The 19,745-nt window shown below is 37.3% G+C and overlaps 1 protein-coding gene across 2 annotated transcripts in view; it reads left to right on the top strand.

The window, feature by feature from the left end:
- The window catches only part of ATG4C (autophagy related 4C cysteine peptidase), a 45,256-nt gene that overhangs the window by 11,424 nt on the left and 14,087 nt on the right, over positions 1–19,745 (top strand). For both annotated transcript variants that reach the window (XM_019501182.1, XM_019501181.1), the window contains 7 exons: positions 757–990; positions 2,871–3,201; positions 5,081–5,151; positions 6,712–6,848; positions 12,282–12,360; positions 13,024–13,100; positions 17,727–17,846. In XM_019501182.1, the coding sequence (XP_019356727.1) occupies positions 757–990; positions 2,871–3,201; positions 5,081–5,151; positions 6,712–6,848; positions 12,282–12,360; positions 13,024–13,100; positions 17,727–17,846 (1,049 nt within the window). The remainder of the gene's footprint in view (positions 1–756; positions 991–2,870; positions 3,202–5,080; positions 5,152–6,711; positions 6,849–12,281; positions 12,361–13,023; positions 13,101–17,726; positions 17,847–19,745) is intronic.

Genomic DNA, 19,745 nt, shown 5'->3' with positions numbered 1-19,745 from the left:
CCCCCCCCCCCACTCTCCCAGACAAGCCATGGCTCCATCCTGCACCCGCCCTGCAGGGCAGTGCTTGCCCCAGCCCCACGCTTCCCTCACTGCGGGGGCCTTGATCTCCCCCACACCCCTTTCCTTCTCCTTCCTCTTTCACCATGACAGACTTAACAGCTATATGTGGTTCTCCAAGCTGCCTGGCAGTGCACCTCACTGCCTATGTGCTGTGCTGCAGCTGCACTCATGCACAAGCCATTTATTGGCCGTATCAGGCCGATTTCCGATACAGATAATTTTCTTTATATCAGTGCCAATCTGATATTGGATCAATGTATCAGTTTACCTCTGGAGTTAATGCATATTGTTTGTAACTATCTTCATATCCCTGAATGAAATTTATTCTGTGAAATCCTTGTGAAGTAGCACCTTTGTTAACAGTTTTCTAATTGATTTCCCCCATGCAAATTTGCCCTTATATTGAAGCCTTTTTCTAGCAAGCTTATCTCACTTTGATTTTTTTTTTTAATTTACCAAAACAAAGCAGCTGTGGTCTTAGAATGGTCTTCTGTCAGTTGGTAGATGCTGACTGAATCCTTCATTGTATTTACTCCTTATGCCTCTCCTCAAGTTTTCCTTCCTGTTGAGGAGGTGATGGATTCTTCCAGTGGCTTCTTATTTTTCCTTGATAGTAATATAATCTTGCTTTCATTATATATAAAGAAAAGTCCTGTGCTGATTAATTGCAAAGTTAATATTGTGCCTATCTTACAGAACCCAGTGAAGCTTTTCCAGATGGCTCTAGTTGTGATACTTTCAACAAAGCAAGTTCAGGAAATGTAGAAGAGTTCCGTAAAGACTTTATTTCTAGAATATGGCTAACCTACAGAGAAGAATTTCCTCAGATACAGGGATCTGCATTGACAACAGACTGTGGTTGGGGCTGTACACTGAGAACTGGCCAGATGCTGCTGGCTCAAGGGCTTATGCTTCATTTTCTAGGGAGAGGTAAGTATGCCAGTTAGATACCACTTTTGTACGTAGCAACAGGTAGCCTCAAGCAGCCAAACGTAGGTGTGTTTTGCTTTGCAAGTGGTAAAGGAACATGCACTAACCTGCCCTCATTGCTCTTATTCTTAGCAGGACAGTTTTGCAATATAAACCAAGAGCCTGTCTATGCTGCAGAGTTATTTCTGCTACAGGTATGATAACATATATAGCGCCCTAGTGGAGATGTAACCTGTTCTGGCGGCAGAAATTGTGTGCAATGATTTTTCTGGAGAGGGAGATGCATTTTTTTTTTCACACAACACTGGGCACATCTACACAAGAGGCTTAATATGCAGAAGACTAATTGTACTGCTCATTAGTGTAGCGGGCAAAACCTGTGCTAATGTACAGTAGAATAAGTCTACTGCGCATTAACATCACCAGAAACCTGTTAAACTAATGCTCTAGCGCTGATTATGGTGCATTAAGTTAGTACCTGTCATTACAGTACTAAACTTAATGCGCTGTAATTATGGCACATTAATGAATGTGTAGATGCGCCCAGAGAAAGAGAATTCTGTATTAAGAGGTAATTGTGTGCCAAATTCAGAAGAATCATGGAAACCTGGGCATTTATGATGCTGCCTGCTACTTGCAATAGTTAAAAGTTTCGGTTTTGGCTAGTAAAGTACCGTGGCCACCTCTTTTTCCTTTGTCAAATACTTCAGTTGGTTTTAACATGAAGTACCTGAATTGTTTAGTTTCTTGCCCTGTACGTTCTTCACAGGTGTGCTTTTTGTTACCATTCTGGGGTTACCTGATTTTCCCCCGCAAATAATTTTTTTTCAAAAATACAGCTTGTTGAGCAAAGATGCCTCTGCTTGTAAGCCTCCCCAGTCGGATTTGATGTTAGTTATAGTATCTCAATCCCTTGTTATTGCCCTAATTCAAGGAGTTGTTTGGAACTGTCAGGAGATTGTAGTTTAATATGAACTGCAAAATTTTGACAGCACGTTTAGGTTGGAAAATCCTACTCCCAACCATATACATGCAACTATGCTAACAGATGAAGGCACTTACTGTTTTTGGTGAGTGGCTATAGTGACAGGAAAAAGCCTTATGCCACCTTAAACCATGTTTCCACTAAGGGGGTTTGTTTTGATAACTGGCAGCTGCATAGTGCAGACGAGCCTGCAGAGTACACTGGTAAGGAAAGTGTTTATTATTATTTTGACCTGCTAACCATCATCTGTGTGTAAGTGGTTTATAAGATGAACTGTTAAGGAAGCATAGGACTCAAAAAGTGGACTGGAAGTGTTTTGCTGTAATGTTGATCCATAAAACAAGTCTGTCCTCTAATCTAGATAGATCTAAGATTTCATAGTTATTTGTGAGATCAGTTGAGCTCTTCTGCTGACCTTTTTGACTAAAGTGTATTTCAGTTGCTTTTGTTAGGAAGGATGTGTCACTATTCACATAATCCTTCCACTAACTTTTCTAAGACCTGATGAACAAGAAGGAAGTGCTAGTTTGATTTGGATAATTATCAGTCAGTTTCTTCTGCATGTATTTAATAGTTAACTCACTGAATTTATAGTATGTAAATGGCCAAGACTGTGAAGTTTATTATACCTTCTCTTGTAAAAAATCCTGCTAATACAAATGGCTAACAAAAAATTGACTTTTTTTTATTTATGCTGAGGAATAGGCACAAGTTAAAGACAGCAAACTCAATTACAGTAGAAAAATATGTTCTTTGCTTTGATCTTATCAGTGGCATTTGGAGCTGCATATGTAAAGCACAGATTATTGCTTTTAGTAAAAATTAACATTTTTATACAAAAAACTTAATATTGAGAGGCAGCATAAAATTCAACTAAAAAAAAATTCTGCTGCAGCCTGGACTTGGCCAGATGCATTGGACATAGAAAATATAGACTCTGAATCATGGACAAGCCACACAGTAAAAAAGCTGACTGCATCATTCGAGGCATCACTTACAGGAGAGAAGGAACCCAAGGTCCTGTCAACTCATCATGAGGGAATGCTAAAGAGAAACTGTGATGAAAATGAAATGAGAGATGAAGTTTATCATAGAAAAATAATTTCTTGGTTTGGAGATTCTCTATCAGCATCTTTTGGCTTGCATCAGCTGATAGAATATGGAAAGAAGTCAGGAAAAATAGCTGGAGACTGGTATGGGCCTGCTGTTGTAGCACACATTTTAAGGTAAGAGTATCTCTTTAAATTATTCTTTATTGTTTGCAATGTCTTAAGTGTTACAAGAGAAACATTTAGAAATGCCTGGAGATTTCTTCGTATTAATTGGACACCTAACCATTAATTATTGACTCAGTGACATGTCTGTCACCAACAATTTAGGAGCATTTTTCAGAGATAGGAAGGGAAATAGCAGTCGTTTCAGGAACTGAAGTATGAGCCTGTGCCCAAACCTTGTTTCAGAAATAAATGACTTTCCTATTTTCCTCTACTCTGGGCAGCAGGAGTCCCAAGGTCTCCTCGAAACCTGGGCTTTAAGTAGGCCTGCCTTTAATGAAATGTTCTAAAAACTAACCACTCTTTCAACCTTGGAACATGCATAACATTATAGATTTTTTTTATACTGTAACCTGGGGGCTGTAATGTACTGATAGTGTAATGAAATGTCAGAGCTAAAATTGATGTTTTCAGCATTTCTTTGCACACATCAAATTCTTGTGAAACTGTAAATGTATGGGACTATTAATATTATAATTATATCATAGTAAAAGTAAAGGGTCTGTGACATTCAGTATGGGTAAAAAAAAAAAGTCGAAAGTCAGGTTTCTCTGTACCGTATGCCTTTAAATGCCATTTTTTTGAATGCTACTGATTTTGTTTTTTATAGTCTTATGTTCTAGGTGGGTCCCAGTTTAGCTATAAACTGAATAATTAATAAGTCACCTAAGCAGCCAAAGTCAGAGTTCAGGTATAAATGTTCTACATTTATATAGATGCTAGAATAATTTGATACTTTGATATACAAGTATACTCATCTTTAATGAGCCTACATTGAAATACTACTAGGTGTATTCTGACAGGCGAAGGTTATTTATGCATTTGTTTGTCATACATTCCTCACGTGCTAGATAACTGACATTGTGAGGAATATTTTTTGTGAAATTAAAAAAAATACATTCTATTTTGCAAAAATATAATTGGCTTCAGGACTCACATGCTCCATTCAGGCTTCCCTTTCCACCGAGTCCAAATGAGATTTATGCAAGGTAAAGCTTTCCTTTTCTAGAGCTCCCTATCCCTGTTATTTCAGTACTGAGAATGTATAGTTCTCCTATAACTTGAGAATGACTATATTAAATGATTCCTCAAAATATATTGTGAAATAAAAGGATAGTGACCATTTAATGCAACCACGTATCAGAAGTCAGAGGCTAACCTTCTATTTTGAATGGTTTAATTTCTTTACAGATTTTGTCTTTGATTGGTGATCATGCTTTAGACTATTGACATATATTCTCTTTTTAGTTTTTAGGTCCATTACTCTTATTATTTTGAGGCTAGTTTAGTCATATAATTATCTTTAAAAAAAATTTTCAGTGAAACCTTGAAGCTGATCAAATGGTGAGTTTTGTTTTAACAGTTAGCTGAACCTAATTTTGGGTTCGTTTTGTGAGCTTAATTCAGTTTGTTTTGAGTGATTTTCTTTGAAGCCTAGTTTTGCCATAGTTGAAAGGCTGAACAATTATTAAACCTTAAAGAAGTTAGTTAATGCAGCAGTGTTCACTTTGGTTTATTTAATTTGCATTTATAGCATTCTTATTGTCGTTTTCATGGTTTCCTCTGGACAGCCTCCACTTTCCTCACTACTTAGGGAGGCACTTATTGCACACCATGCAAGGGACTGGGACAAAATAGGCATGGGAAACACTGAAATAAAGCTAGTAAGAGAATGAGGGAAGAAAAAGGGATGATAGAAAACTGATTTTTTTTAATGTTTTGCTTTTAAACCAAAATAGTATTCACTCTAAAAATGACAGGCTTGAATTCAATTTATGCATCATATCTCCACAATCAATACTGTATCAAATATTCTTCTTTTTGTACTTAGAAAAGCTGTTGAAGAAGCAGGAGACCCTGAGTTAAAAGGAATAACTGTCTATGTTGCTCAGGACTGTACAGGTAAGTGATGTGGCTATGGTGACTTATGGCACTTTTTAAATGCTTCACTTAGCTTTTCAATTAGCATTCATCCACAGCAACATTAAGCGATTTCTAAAAGGAAACATAGACATTAGAAAAACCTTTTTATATTGTATGTTTGGGAATTGGATAGTGAAGGGTAATTTTTGCTTATGTACCAGCATTTTTGATAGGTTATAGCGATGATTTTTTTTCTTTACAGATCAAAAATAGTAACTACAGAGATTGATAAATTGCTTGTTTCATGGCTGATTTAAATAATAGAACTTGAAAGAGAGTTTGTAAATTCCTTTTATCTTGTAATCAGCTTGATGTGTGTTTCACTTCCATAACTTTTTTGGGTCTAGGGAGTTAGCTAATTTTTCTGTGGGACATACTGATTCAAATAGATTAATAAACTGTTTTGCACCCCTCCTTCTCTCTCTTTTTGAGGGAGACTGATAAGAATATTATTGTTTTTTCTAAACGTAAAGTTACATTCTCTTTCTCTAAAAAATTCCCTTAGAGATCAAAGATGTGGGTAGTACAGTGAACCAAATACCATGGCCACCTTTCTTCTGTTCCAGCATGGTATATAGGAATTTTCCAGAACACAAGTGGTTTTGAAAACATGTTATCACAGGCAGAGTTGGTATTAAAATTTGGGTCAAAGCAGGAGCAGAGGTGATGAGACAAACCAAGCACAGCAAAACTCAGGAATGACAACTTTGACAACTTCAGCTTTCAGATAAAGCAGAACGTGTTATGTCTCCAGTAGTGCTTTTGTTATGATATAAGCAATCGCATGACATCACGGAAATGAGTGACATTCCTGTGTCATAGTAATAGCGATACTCCATTTAATTGTATGTTGCAAACCAATTTCTTTGTTTATGCTAGGGTTCATACCTTGAAGTTTTAAACTTGAGAATTTCAAAATTCTGATTTCTGTTGCACATGTGTTTTTTGTCTATTATCTTGCACATTCTTAGGTTGAATTGCATACAGTGATGGTGTTAATTGCATTTTTGTTTAATTAAGAGTCTAATACAGTACTGTTTTGGTGTCTGACAATGAACATGAGTGCTTATTTAAAACAATTATTGTCTTTGATATTGTTTTAAAGATATGTAACTGTTTTTATTAGTAATAGGCTTTAAAAGCCTGATTGTAAAATTGCCTAATTGTGGGATTAAGTCTCAAATTGTCCCCTTAAAAAGTTTAGAAGAAACGATCATCTGCTTTCATAACTTTCTTATATCTTCATACCAGTTTATTCAAACTACTACAACTCAACAGTGTAACAGATCATTCTAGAAAATGCCCCTTAAGGGGTAAGACGCACGTAACTGTAGCTCTTAAAAGAGTTTTTCAGGAAGTCTGTTTTATGTGAAAAGAGTGTAAATTTTAAAGCTGTACAGTTTTGCTTCATCCTAATTAAATAATGTAATATAGGTGTGCTGTATTTTGTAAAAGATAGTATATTTCTGCTTTAAAAATTGCATAGGTATTTCATGAAACCTCAAGCATTTTCATACTTTTCATATGTCTTATTTTCAGTTTACAATTCAGATGTTGTTGATAAGCAGTGCTCTTTTATTGGCTCTGGTACTGGAGATACAAAAGCTGTAATTATATTAGTTCCTGTACGACTTGGTGGAGAGAGAACAAACATGGACTACTTAGAGTTTGTAAAGGTATGAAATGAGAGTTCAATCATTTTTTTTTTAAACAGTAGTGCTAGATGATTTGAAAAGATACTCCGGGATGGTAATCTTCTGCCTTTTAACTGTATGGTGGTGATTTTACAGTTGCAGGTTGTAAAGTCTGACTTTACAGGTTTTAAATTTCACTATTACGGGATCAGACATAATTGCAGAGCACATGATGTCCCATGATAAAGTGGTGGTAACTATTCTATTCCTAAAGTGGCTACCGGAAAAGACACTGATGCAGTTACTCAAAAAGCTATCTAGTTGCCTGCAGTATTCCATCTGTGCTATCTTAAATGAACTTTAATACCAACTTGCATTTTTAAAATGTAGAAATCAAACACCTTAATTTGTTTTCAGTTTTTTTAATCTTTCAGTGGTAAATTATTGAAGATTGCCAATTGCCGTGACAGCTCTTCTCTCACTTTCCCCCTGCACGTTATAATTTATTAGCAGTAATCATGACATTGGTAGTCATTTCATTAGCTGGAGGATAGGATGCCTGCTTCCAAAGGCAATAATACAGAAGGAGGGAGCCCTGCCTAATCATAGTAACACAGCTCTAACCAGTCAAATTTCAGGACAAATTAAGAAACACTTAGGCTTTTTATAATTGAATGTTTAAAGATTAGTTTCTAAAAATATTGGATTTTGTCATACTGATGAACTCCTTGAGCATACTTGGGTAGTTCTTCCCCTCAACTAGGACAACTTGCTTAACCCTGCTCTTTTGTCTTTACAACCCTATCATTCATCACTCAGCACACTCCCTTGGAGCTCTGCTTTAGAAATTCTTAAGATTGAACAGTTTAAGAAGCTGTTTAGTAGCACTGACAGAATCAGAAAGACTGGCTCTTCTGTTACATCACCTGTTTTTCCTGGCTTTTGCATTTTATTTCTGAGTTTCAAAAAAAATTATGGAGATGTTTTATAGTAAAGGAGAACAGAACAGTGAAACCTTTTATTTAAAGAATGAAAGATAAGTAGCTTTTCCTTGCTGCTTCTGTTCTGTGTGTTTCCAGATGGTTGGGTTTAGAAGAGCTTTTGTTTTGACACAGTACAACAAGTCAGCAACATGCAAACCCGATGCAGATGCAGAACTCTCTTCCAGTAACAGTATTGCTGTGGAAAAGCGTTTGAATCAGTCTGACTTGAGTTCAGAGCAAATCTTTGTAGGATACAAGCATAGGCTGCTATTACAGCTTGCACTTCCTTGCACAGAAGTTTCTGAGCAAGTGAAGTAACTGTCTTTACAAATTTGTGTTGACTATTGTCTTGGAGAGCGTCTGTGAAGGTTTTTCAGCCTAACAATACAAATCCAGGTCACTGGTGCAGACACAGTGTGTAGTGTCAGAAGAACTTCTTTGGCTGATATAAACTTTGTCTACTTGAGTGAAAGTTGCTAGTTTGGCTATGTTGGTTAGCTTTATCATGTAGGCCTGACTTTTTACTAAGGCTTTTCGCCTTGTATATCCAGAATACATGCAGTCTTTTGCAGATATTTATTACTGAGGCTGAAAGAAGGCAGCCTTCAGTTATACACACTGGTCACTATCTCTGTCTCCGTTATTCATGAGAGTGACCCAATTGTGTAAATTTAAAATATTCTGACATCTGCTTTTTTTTAAAGTAAATTTTTTTTACAGATTTGATGTTTGTGGATGACAGTTATAACTTGAATTAATATAATCTCTTTATACAAGAAAGTGTGCCCAAGATAGGCTAACCAAAGTTATGTTTTTCATAAGTCACTCTTGTTTAAATTTTTGCATCGTTGGCATAGGTGGAGTGTATAAGGCCTCAAACTGTCTTTTCCCTCTTTTCTGCAACTTGTAGGCAGGTTTTATTATGCTGAATTATCAGAAATGCCTCTTGGGTTTTTTTGGCCCTCATGAATATAAATATGCATGTGATATTTTTCTTTTACCCATTTAACCACTATGATTCTGAAGTTGACTCGCATGTTATTAACGTCTTAGTTTAGGATTGTGATCGTTTTGAAAGCGCCCGTACTTTGTTGTTGTTTTAAGGTCAGAGGCTTGGTCAGAGCAAATTTTCAGTGGTTAGATGACAGTAGTGTAACGTTCTTGCCGTTAGTGGTTAACCCCCTAGAAAAGATTATGTAATAGGTCACCAACAGATTCTAGTAGCTCCTGTGGTAGTCATTTTGGGTTGAAGAGGAGACCCATTCTTGATGTTACAAAATGGACTCTGCAACCCCATTCATAGCATCTGATGAAGGAAGTTGTTGCCTGTGGAAGCTTATACATTTCAAATGAGTTAGTGTCTAAGGTGCCAACCTGCCCTGCCTTCTGCCATTTCTTAACTTGCCATACAACATGGACCAGAATTGAAGACTCCGACCCAAGCCGGTACTACGCCACACGATCTTCATGATATGAAGTTGTTCCGGCATTAGAATAATTAATGGTACCATATTCTGACCACATTAGAAACCATGTTTAGAGTTATCAAAAGTATTCAGCATTAGTTGAATTTTGCTGCTCTTATAGCAGTGGGATGACATGAAGGGATAGTATGCTGTGTCAGCACTGTGTGCTTGTGAAAAATCCCACTTAAGCTCCATAGGGTATCTGGGCTATGATTAGTTAGTTGAAAACCCTGGGAATTTTTCTGACTTGAATAGAATTAGTGAGGTTTCCCTCCTCCCAGCTTTTCTTAGGGAAAAGTAGTACGTTATGGAGGATACTTTGATAGGATTGATCAGAGCCCCCAGGTTGTGGGCACGGCTACCCAGATGTGCATTCCTCTTATTACTAAGCAATACTTGCATGATTAGCTCCCTGTCTCAAATACCTAAAATATTTTTACTACTGTACATTTTTAAAAGAACCTCTTAATTTTAAATTGCCCCTATTGTAAGTCTAATGTGTTACTGTGAAGGTACAAGCCCTGATTAACTGTAAATTAATATTGCTGCCTTAGCAAACTGTTACAAACTGAAAGGAGCAATGCAGGTAACTCATTTGTCAAGACATCCATGAAAGCTGTCTGAAGTAGCAGTTTTATCCTTTTTCAATTAAAAAGCTTTCTAATAATCTGTTTAAATCTCAAGGAAATTTCTTTTTTATCTAGTTTTCATTTGTTACCTTCATCCCTTATCTAATGCAATATTGAAATGGCTGTCTTCTTAATATATAAAGTATATCTCTGAGCCTAGCTGGCCTCTCCTCAACTGTGGATGTGTACACTGACATCAGTTTTCAGAACGTGGTATGTAAGGGATCAGACTTGGGGATGGATGGGTGGTTATCTTGAAAAGAATTTTTGACCTGCAGGAATTCGTGACTGATATTCTCTGTTCTTGTGCACCTACCATGCGCATCCTTACCTTGTCCACCTAGACTTGTACATCCTTACAGAGGAGGGGCCAGATGTGGTCAGTGGGCTGCAGCTGCTTCAAAGAACAAGTAATCTTTGGTTGTGTCTATATTAGGAGTGTTTTATCAGTGAAGATCAACAGTGATTCATTATACTGGCAAAGTGCTCTTAATGTGGATCCAGCCATTATTGCAAAGCTATGTTTTGTACAGGTTCAACAAACCCTTTACCCTTCCTGAACAAAATAGGCAATACCAGTGAACTCACAGTTTTGCCGGCACAACTGTGTACACACAGCATAGCCAGCACTGCTACATTGGTCAGTGGTCACACCTCTCATACCTTAGGTGAATGTAGCTATGATGGCAGAAGTCTTCAGTGTAGAATAGGCATAACTGGAGAACAGCATGTCCGTACTACCCATATCTCACAAGAACTGAGAGAGAAATAATAATACTGCTGTCTCTTTTCATACAGAGAGGGTTGAGAGGCAAGGGCTGGGCAGCAGCTTGTACCACCTTTCTCTCAAGAATCTGGAGCACTTTTTGGAGGTAAAAGGAGAGGTGTCCTTCCTTCAGGAATGGAAGACTCAAAGGAGGGAAGGGAAACCCAGGAAGAGCTACATGCAACTTCCTCCCAGCATTTGCTTTCAATATAGAAACCATGAAGAAGAATGGAGATATATTGCTGTTTTCTTCCTTTAAAGATGCTGAAAAAAGCAAAAGCAATGCCCAGGGAGTCCAGAGCTGCCTGCCTGTGATCCCGTCCCAAGGTCGTGAAAACAGACCTTATGATGAGAGGCTGAGAGCTATGGGACTCTTCACCCTGGAAAAGTGCAAGCCCAGAGGCAATCTAATGGCCACCTATAAGTTTATAAGCGGTGTTCGCCAGGATCTGGGGGAACGTTTGTTCACCAGAACGCCCCAAGGGATGACGAGGTCGAACGGTTATAAACTCCTCCAAGACCGGTTCAGGCAGGCCATAAGGAAGAACTTCTTTACTGTCTGAGCCCCCAAGGTCTGGAATAGCTTGCCATCGGAGGTGGGTCAAGCACCTACTTTGAACGCCTTCAAGTGAAATTTGGATGTTTACCTTGCTGGGATCCTATGATCCCTGCTGACTTCCTGCCTATGGGGCAGGGGGCTGGACTCTGATCTTCCGGGGTCCCTTCCAGCCCTAATGTCTATGAAATCTATGAAACTTATGCTTTTCCCAGATCCAGCTTTTTGGGGAGTTCCAGGTACTCCTCTTGTCTGCTGTCTAACAAGAAAGAGGGGAGTCTTTCTTGTTTGACTCCTCCAGTTTCCTACACAGGAATGATGCATGAATTTCTGTCCAGCCTTGCTGTTTGCCTCGTTTAGTTTGTGTGAACTGACATAGATTGGTGAATCAGTGGAGGGGGAGATTGTCAGGGACCCTCCTGCCTTGAGCAGGAGGATGGACTAGATGACCTGAGGTCTCTTCAGCCTCAACCTTTTTTATGGTTCTATGAGAGGGAGATCAAGAGGAGGCACGGATGTGCCTTTCTACTCTCCCCATTGCCTTTTAAGGCTACTGCTCTTAGAAGCAATTATAACCTCTTTAGTTGCTGCTGCCTCAGCTGGCCACTCTTCCTGCCATGTCAAAGTCTGTCTGGGTGGACAGAAAAGGATAGGGCTGCCAAACAGAAAATTATGTATGAGCAGTCTACAGTGACTCTAATGTGTATGACACCACAGTTCTTGCTTTCTTGCTCTGACACTGGGAGTGCTGAAGGTACATCCTTTTTGAATGCCTGCTGGAGTCAGGCCCCTAAAGTAACAGTATTTACATAAAAAGCATAATCTTTAAAAGGAACCCTCCCCCCCCCCGTTGGTTCTTATGTTTGGTTTTCAAGCCCTTAAAATTTTCTCCACTATTACAATCTGTTTTCAAAAGTGAAAGACTAAGTTTCTTGTATAGGAGTTGTATGATTCCTGGAGTGAGGTCTTCCAAAAAAAACACTGACTCAATAAAATAAGCCTCACCAAGTTACTTTAATTACTTACGTTCTTCTCTTAAACTTTAAATCTGAATTATTTAATGTTCTGTTGGCAGGGAATTTTAAGCCTTGAATACTGTGTTGGTATTATTGGTGGCAAGCCTAAGCAGTCATATTACTTTGCTGGATTTCAAGGTTAGTGTTTTAATAATATATGTCTTTTTAGTGTTTTTCTTTTAAGAGTTAGAAAGTTAATATTCGACCAGGGGGAAGGAGAGTGATTAAAATAGCAAAATGAGTACCCTATTAATTCATCATATCCACCAAAGTCCAGTCATTTGTCATTTGCCTCATATAGTAATTGGATTCTGTAAAATGTACATTTAATTTCCTTTGTTGCATAAACAAGGCATAATTTATCTGTTTCACCAAACTTGAGAAACCTTTGCTGTTACTGTCTGGCAGTTCTTATTTACATATTTACTTTTTACCAGTTTAAGTGGTGCTAGTTGATGCTCAAATGACAAGCAATATGTTCTTCCTGTCAGGATGAAGTAGCATGATACATTTTTCATATGCAAACTCCAGAATATAATTGTGTGTTTGTAAAAGTAATTTTATCACCAAAAATTAAATGACAGTCTCATCACTTTATAAAAATTCTGCTTATACAAGCATATTTGATTATGCAAAAGTTAATCTGTCCTGCAAAAACCTATGCTTCAGTCAATGAATATCAGTCTGGCAAGCAGTTACTTGCTGGGTTTTTTTTCAGCTGTTCTGCATAGAAATTGGATTGTAAGCAGTGTAATAATAAGGTGTTTTTTGAATTACTTGTCTTCTGTTTTGTCCTTGTAGATGACAGTTTGATTTACATGGATCCTCATTACTGCCAATCTTTTGTAGATGTCAGCATAAAGGATTTCCCTCTTGAGGTAGTATGGATAAAGAGCTGGCACTGTTTTCTTCCCATATGAATCAAACACTAATTATTTAGAGCTGTTCTAGCTAGCTGCATCTTTATGGTTTTACCGTTGCATATTATTTATCAAACAAAAGTGACCAAGGGTTAAATACTTGATGTGTAATTTTAGTTTATTATATAATTATTACTTCATTTATCTTGTCTGTAACTTGTTATATACCAGAAAACCTCCACAAATATGTGATGACCCCACTAAGTAATTTTGCATTAAAGAAAGCAGGCAGTACAAAGAAAAAAGATGTATTTGAATTTATTTTTACTTTTTAAAATTTGAGGCTGGAATGAAGACGGTTCACACAGTAGTTTAACTAGGGTGAGATGACTGGGGCAGCTGTTCTGAGGGGAGGGAAGCAGCTGCCATTGCAGCCTCACAATTGTGCCAGTGGCATGGCAGCAAGGAGAAGTCACTGCTGCCCCAACGCGTCACAGCTGTCCTAGGTACCCAGCTGCCTTGTTACGTCTCTGGGCTCACAGAGAGAGAGCGAGCAAGCATGTGTATGTGTGTGTGTGTATGCGTGCGTGTGTGTGTTTGAACACACCCCTAGTGTTCAGGTGATGTAGGGGGTCTAGCCTTGCTTGGATACAAATGTACCCCTTTGACAAGGATTTTTCAGTACTTTGCCTAGACAGACGAGGAGCTTCCATTTCTTTTTAAGTGTAATTGTTCTTAACTACTTATGGGTCATTCCATTTTGCATCTTACCTTTCGAATTTCTAAAGCTATAATAATGAGGTTTTTTATTCTAATGACTTTTACTAATGCTGTCCACACTGTTCCTTTTAATAGGTTGTTAAATTATTATTTTAAATCAAATTACCTGTGTGGATCAGTAGCTTTCAAGGTCTGAACACACTTTGAAACCAACCTGTAGTTGCTGCTTGGTTTTTTTTAGCTGTGGCATGCTTGGCCCTTCTGGTTATAGTTAATGCACCTTGTCAGGCTCTGTCTAGGTTTTGAACAATCAGACTTGTTTTTATAGTATTGTTTCTCCCTTGTCTTTCCCCCCCTCCTTCCCAAACAACATACATTGAAAAGAAATGTAAAAACAAAGATAAATGTTGAAGAACTCTATTTACAATCAGACTGAAAAATTATAACAGCTTTAGCAGGATGTACTGAGTATTCCCAATTCTCTTATTAAGAGGTATTCAGGAAATAGCTTCAGCCTTTCCTTTTTGTTCCTTTTATGCCCAACCCTTAAATAACCATTTCACTTTCTCTAACTAATACTTCATTGGCCATGAAACCTAACAGGTGCGTGATCCTCTTGACTTATAGGAGCCAACTATGAAGGGATCAGGCCTGTGGATCAGAGGGACTCTATAGAATGCAATTCTGAACACTACAGCAATTTGCCAAGTTAAACACACCAAACCTAAAGCAGGACTTCACCAAACCATGGCATATTTGCAAAGGGATGGGCATTTCCCTTCCTTCGTAATAGTTGGCTCCAGGAAGATTCTGCGGTTGTGGTATCACCAGCGTAGTACATACATGCTGTGATTAAAAGTTTGTAGCGGAGCCTTGAATCAGAGTCTAGGAGGGAAATATTAAGATCACATGTTGTGAATAGAACTCTTCATCTTGCAATTGGAGAATTCAGCACCTGTGCTGAAATTGATGGAATTTGGTTAAATTAAAAACATGAATCAAATGGTTTGTAACAAAGTCTGCAGCTTAATTGTAGCTCTAAAGCTACCACTGCTATATAATAGATTATATGTAGCTTAAATTGAGAGAGTAAAGCAGGAGTTTGTTCAGTTTTCTTGTCTCTTTCTATTGTGAATAAAGTTCAGGTAACATACCAATCTCAGAGTAGGAATTTGTTAAAGTCAGTCATAATTTCTTAATCAAAATACCATTGGAGACTGTTTAGCAAAACAGTTTAGATACTTCCAAGTGCTTATTAACATGAATAAATCAAATTTTAAAACTTGGGACTGGTTTGAAGCAATAACGAACTGATTTTTAATGTTTACCTTAATGAGTACAGCATAGTGCCTGAGTCTCAATTTCATGCTAGAAAATGAGATGTTCTGGATTGAAAAATAAATGTGTCTTTTTTTTAATCAAAAGGGGAGAATGTTCTATACTTAAATATTCCCTATTTTATAAGTACCCTTTTGAGATCTTTCAGATGGAAGTTGGTATAAGTGTCAGGTTCATTATTTATATTATGGTATAATATAAATAATGAATTTGGACACTCCAGCTAAGATCCTGACCCCATCATGCTAATCATTAGATAAGTGCATAGTAGAATACAGTGCCTTCTCTGAAGGTCTTACAATTTAATTACATGACATAGGCAGACATGAGGTATGTAGGGAAATGGAGGCACAGAGACTAAGTGACTTCTTTAAGGCCAAATAGTAGCTCAGTGGCTGAGCTAGGGGAAGAATCCACATCTGCTAGTCCCTGCTCATGCCACTGGTCCACCAGAACATTGTATTAATAAGAATTTTCAAGTAATTATCATAGTAAGCTTTAAATATATTTGATTACACCCAAGCTGCCGGCTGGGCTTGATCACATCATAATGCTTTCCTGTAGACAGGAAAATGTATTGGAACTTAATGCTTAGTGCATTAAATAGTATTACATCTTTGTCTAGAAATGTCAAAAGTAAACAGAAATTGCTTTCTTAGTGTGGAGAGTAGCTTGTTAGATTTCTCTGTAGGGAGTATTTTCAAAATTGACAAATTGTCCAGAATAAGTTGGAAATCAATCCACTCTGTATTGGCTTCCAAAATCCATTTGTTTGGAGCAGTGAAAAAATAAGCCTACCCACTTCTCTTTGTTGTAGAATGACTCACTGCATTAAGAATGCTCTTGGGAATGGCCTGCAAAACTGCTATTAGGATGTTCCAGTACCTACCACTTTTAACATTACTGCAGGAGTACTTTGACTCAGGCTTCCAGTTGTGATTAATCAGGAATGAATATGAAGAATTTATTTATATAAAATGTGAGCAGGATTAATGACTATACAGCAAGTAGGAATTGCAGTCTACTAGAGAGAGAAAATTGGCTGGACTTTGCATAAAATGTGAGACATACGTACCACTATTTGTAAATGCACCAATCAGGACTACAGAATATTCCATTTCAGTAGTGTAAAATTACTGTAAGGACAAACACCTTAAAAATAATATTATGTAGCTCTATATTTGGGAAATTGTGTTCCATGGACTCTTAATGGTCCTGGCTGCCTGGCCTTGTTTTTCAGACAGGTTAGATCTTATACAGGTGTGAGTTATCCATTGTACAGAAAGCACATAGATGTCTTTAATAGAACCTCTTGCATTTGTCTCTTCTTTTTTACTACTCCATTAGTGAGTTTTAACACATTGCATTATAGGTTCCTAAGTGATTGTTCTTATGTCAAAATAACTTTGTATATGTATACATATAGTCCAACTCCAATTCTCAGTGGGATTGTAGAGTAGTAACATATGCTAAGAGGCAAATACTGAGCTGTTTTAACGGGATTATAATGATTATATGGAGAGTCAGGGCACAAGATATTAGTAATAGGAGATAGGGGGTGCATCTACATGAGATGCTACGTTGCTTGTAGCAACATGCTACGGAGATGTAGCATCGGCAGGCAAAAACTGTGATGCTGCAGCTATGTCACCGTAGTGACTCAATCCCTCACTATAGCGTGTCACTACAGGGATGAACTGGCCAAAAATAACCGTGCACCACTGGCATGGCACAGTAACAGTTACTGTGTTGTCATGTAGTACTTCAGATGACTTGTAAAATGTATTGGGATTTTTGTCCCATTCCACATAAACAGAAAACCACAATGATTACCCATGTTTGAGTTCTGTAATGAATGAAGGGGCACGGAGAACCAAATCGGATTACCTTTTAAGTATCCTTTCTAGACTGGGGAGGATGGGGAGGAGAGGAAGCATATGGAAGTTTGCACTCCTGCTATTCATAGCATCAGTTTCCAGGGCTGTCAATGCAACATTTATCATGAAAACAATTTTCACATTTTAAAAAGTCCTGCGTGTAAAATATAGAGTGGGTTTTTATACTTGAAGTATATTGAAATACTCAGGGTTTTTTTACCCATTTCATTTACTAAATGAAAATACATTAGGTTGGTTCATTCCATTATTTCTCTTTTATGGAGGTTGGGGGGGGTAGGGGACAATGGGCGGTAGTAGTAAAGCAGTAATTGTAAGATAGTGCAAAAGCTGTTACAAATTCAATTTGCAAAGGAGCATTCACCTCCTCTACCATGGGAATATTCATAAAATGCTGTTTGGAGCGGCAAACCCTCGACAGATTTCACATCCTCTTTTTGGGCTGGAATAACGTGATGTAATGTGCAAGTTTGGTTAAATGGGACATAAACAGCACTAGGTTATGTGTTTTTTATAAATATGGGAAGGGGTGAAATAACTTAAACGTTTGGGGCAGAAATAAGTTTGAAAGCTTGTGTTGGTTTTGGAGCATAAGTGGCATAGTGAATTATGCATTTAATTCATTAGGAGAAAGGCAAATACACTTAATCTTAAAATGATCTGGTAATTATTTTTATTTTAACAATTGCAGTCATTCCACTGTCCTTCCCCCAAAAAGATGTCATACAAAAAAATGGATCCTAGCTGTACAATAGGATTTTATTGTAGAAATGTGCAAGACTTTGAAAGGGTTTCTGAAGAAATAACTAAGGTAAGTGTTGAAGTAATGAAATTGATTCCTCAGTTGAAACTGTGCATATGTTTGTGTGCGTTACGGAAGGAGAAAATACCGTCTGAGCTATGCTACAGCGGAACCCATTGTTTTTTATGGTTATAGATGAAGCAAAGGATTCAGCAAATCTGTGATTTTTAAATCCAGAAATATGAACATGTCAAATTTGCAGAAAATAAGATTAACTACCTGAATTGTACGTTAAAAGATGACTGTTTCTTCTGTGGCAGATTGTGACTGATACAAAGCAATGTATTAGCTGTTATGTGGATATGATGTCTGATTATTCCACTAGGTGGCACTATTGAAATGAAAATATTTTTGCAGACAACACCTTTTCAAATCTTTAGACTATCTTCTACCTGAAGAGAATTTTTAAAAAAGCAATCAGTCCCTTAGGGAGGGCATTTTTTAAAAGTGGAAATATTTGAGCAAAGCAAAATTATGTATTTATTTTTAAGTGTTTATTTCTGATAACGTTTAAAGAAGAAAACAGTATTTTATGCTTTTGTAGGCAGTTTTAAATGAGAGCAGGTATCACCCAGTAAACCAGCTTAATAATGTCTGTGATACTTGAAGTGCGTAGGTATAGGTTTAATTAGGTAGGTTTGTTTTTGGTAGGCATTTTGTTCTAGACCATTACCGTATATAAATGCCAGTAACAGAATGCAGTGGTAATATATGCTGTGTAAACTATAATACACAACAACCAAATGGCTTACAACCTAAAACTGACTATAAAAAGATAGAGCAGTAACAAAGAATAGATTACAGTAGTAATGCTCTAGTGCTACAGTAGTTATTGCATTAGTACAAGGAATTAAAGTTTGTATAACACTTTGAGACTATAACCTGTTGTGTACGTGGTATTAGTATTAAGTAAGGCAACAAGCAATATCAGATTCTAAAGTTAACGCCACGTATGTTGAGTATTTTGGTTAATGCCGAAGGTTTTTTCCTTCGATTTATGGAGGAATGCAGAAATCCTCCAGTCTTGGAGGAATGGAAAGTACCTTTTAAACATCATGAGTTCCAAAGCAAAAAAGACCTGGAAATTTTATATACCTGTATTTTTAATTAGCCATCCCATTTAAGCAGAAATTGTAGACCATGATAGAAAAATGAAGGAAAAAAGTGATAATAGAAATTTTTCTTGCTAATTTTTTTCAGGTGTTTTCCTTGTTAAATCTTAGGTTAGGTGAATATCTCTCCCCACCCATTTTTTGCTTGTTGCATTAAATTTAATGTCAGACTGACATGAAGTCTTAATACAATTCTACTAGCATTTTGGATTGATGTTCTTTCATATAAGGAGGGTGACACTAACGTAAGCGCATCCCAAATACAGTGTATGAATTTTCAGAAATAAAAAAAGGAAAAGTTTACATATGAATATTCTTTGAAGAGAACACTCTGACTACCCTGACTTTTCAGTCTGCCTTCTATACACTCTTCATTGCTCCTGAGCTCTCTCTAACTACTTTTTCTATTTTTTTCCATCTGTTTAAGGGTAATGTAATGCCTTCCTTATTAGCACCATATACTTCCAAGTAGGGTTAAACTAATAAATTAATTCAGATTCTTGCTACTTTGATATGTAAAATAATGGGAGAGGCAGGAAGGAAAGTTTAGGTTGTAGCACTTGCAGCATCCCCTCTAAGAGGGATGTTGTGGCATTCAAATTAAGAGTCTCAAAAGAAGTGGCAAGTAAAACATCTTACCAATGCTACACTCAAATTGGCTTGTGTTTCTGTAACTGTTATCCCAGGCAGCCGCATTCCTACTTTTAAGCTACTTTGGTTGCTCAAAAGTAGGGAACTGCAAGCAAGTCCATTCTTTGATGCTGGAATTTGGCCTGGAAGCAACTAAAAATTAGGT

The sequence above is a fragment of the Gavialis gangeticus genome, unplaced genomic scaffold (genome assembly GCF_001723915.1).
Source record: "Gavialis gangeticus isolate Ggan-Ray unplaced genomic scaffold, GavGan_comp1, whole genome shotgun sequence".
In the NCBI taxonomy this organism is placed as follows: domain Eukaryota; kingdom Metazoa; phylum Chordata; order Crocodylia; family Gavialidae; genus Gavialis; species Gavialis gangeticus.
Note: the sequence above shows the minus strand (reverse complement) of the source record. Positions and strands in the feature narration are given on the sequence as shown.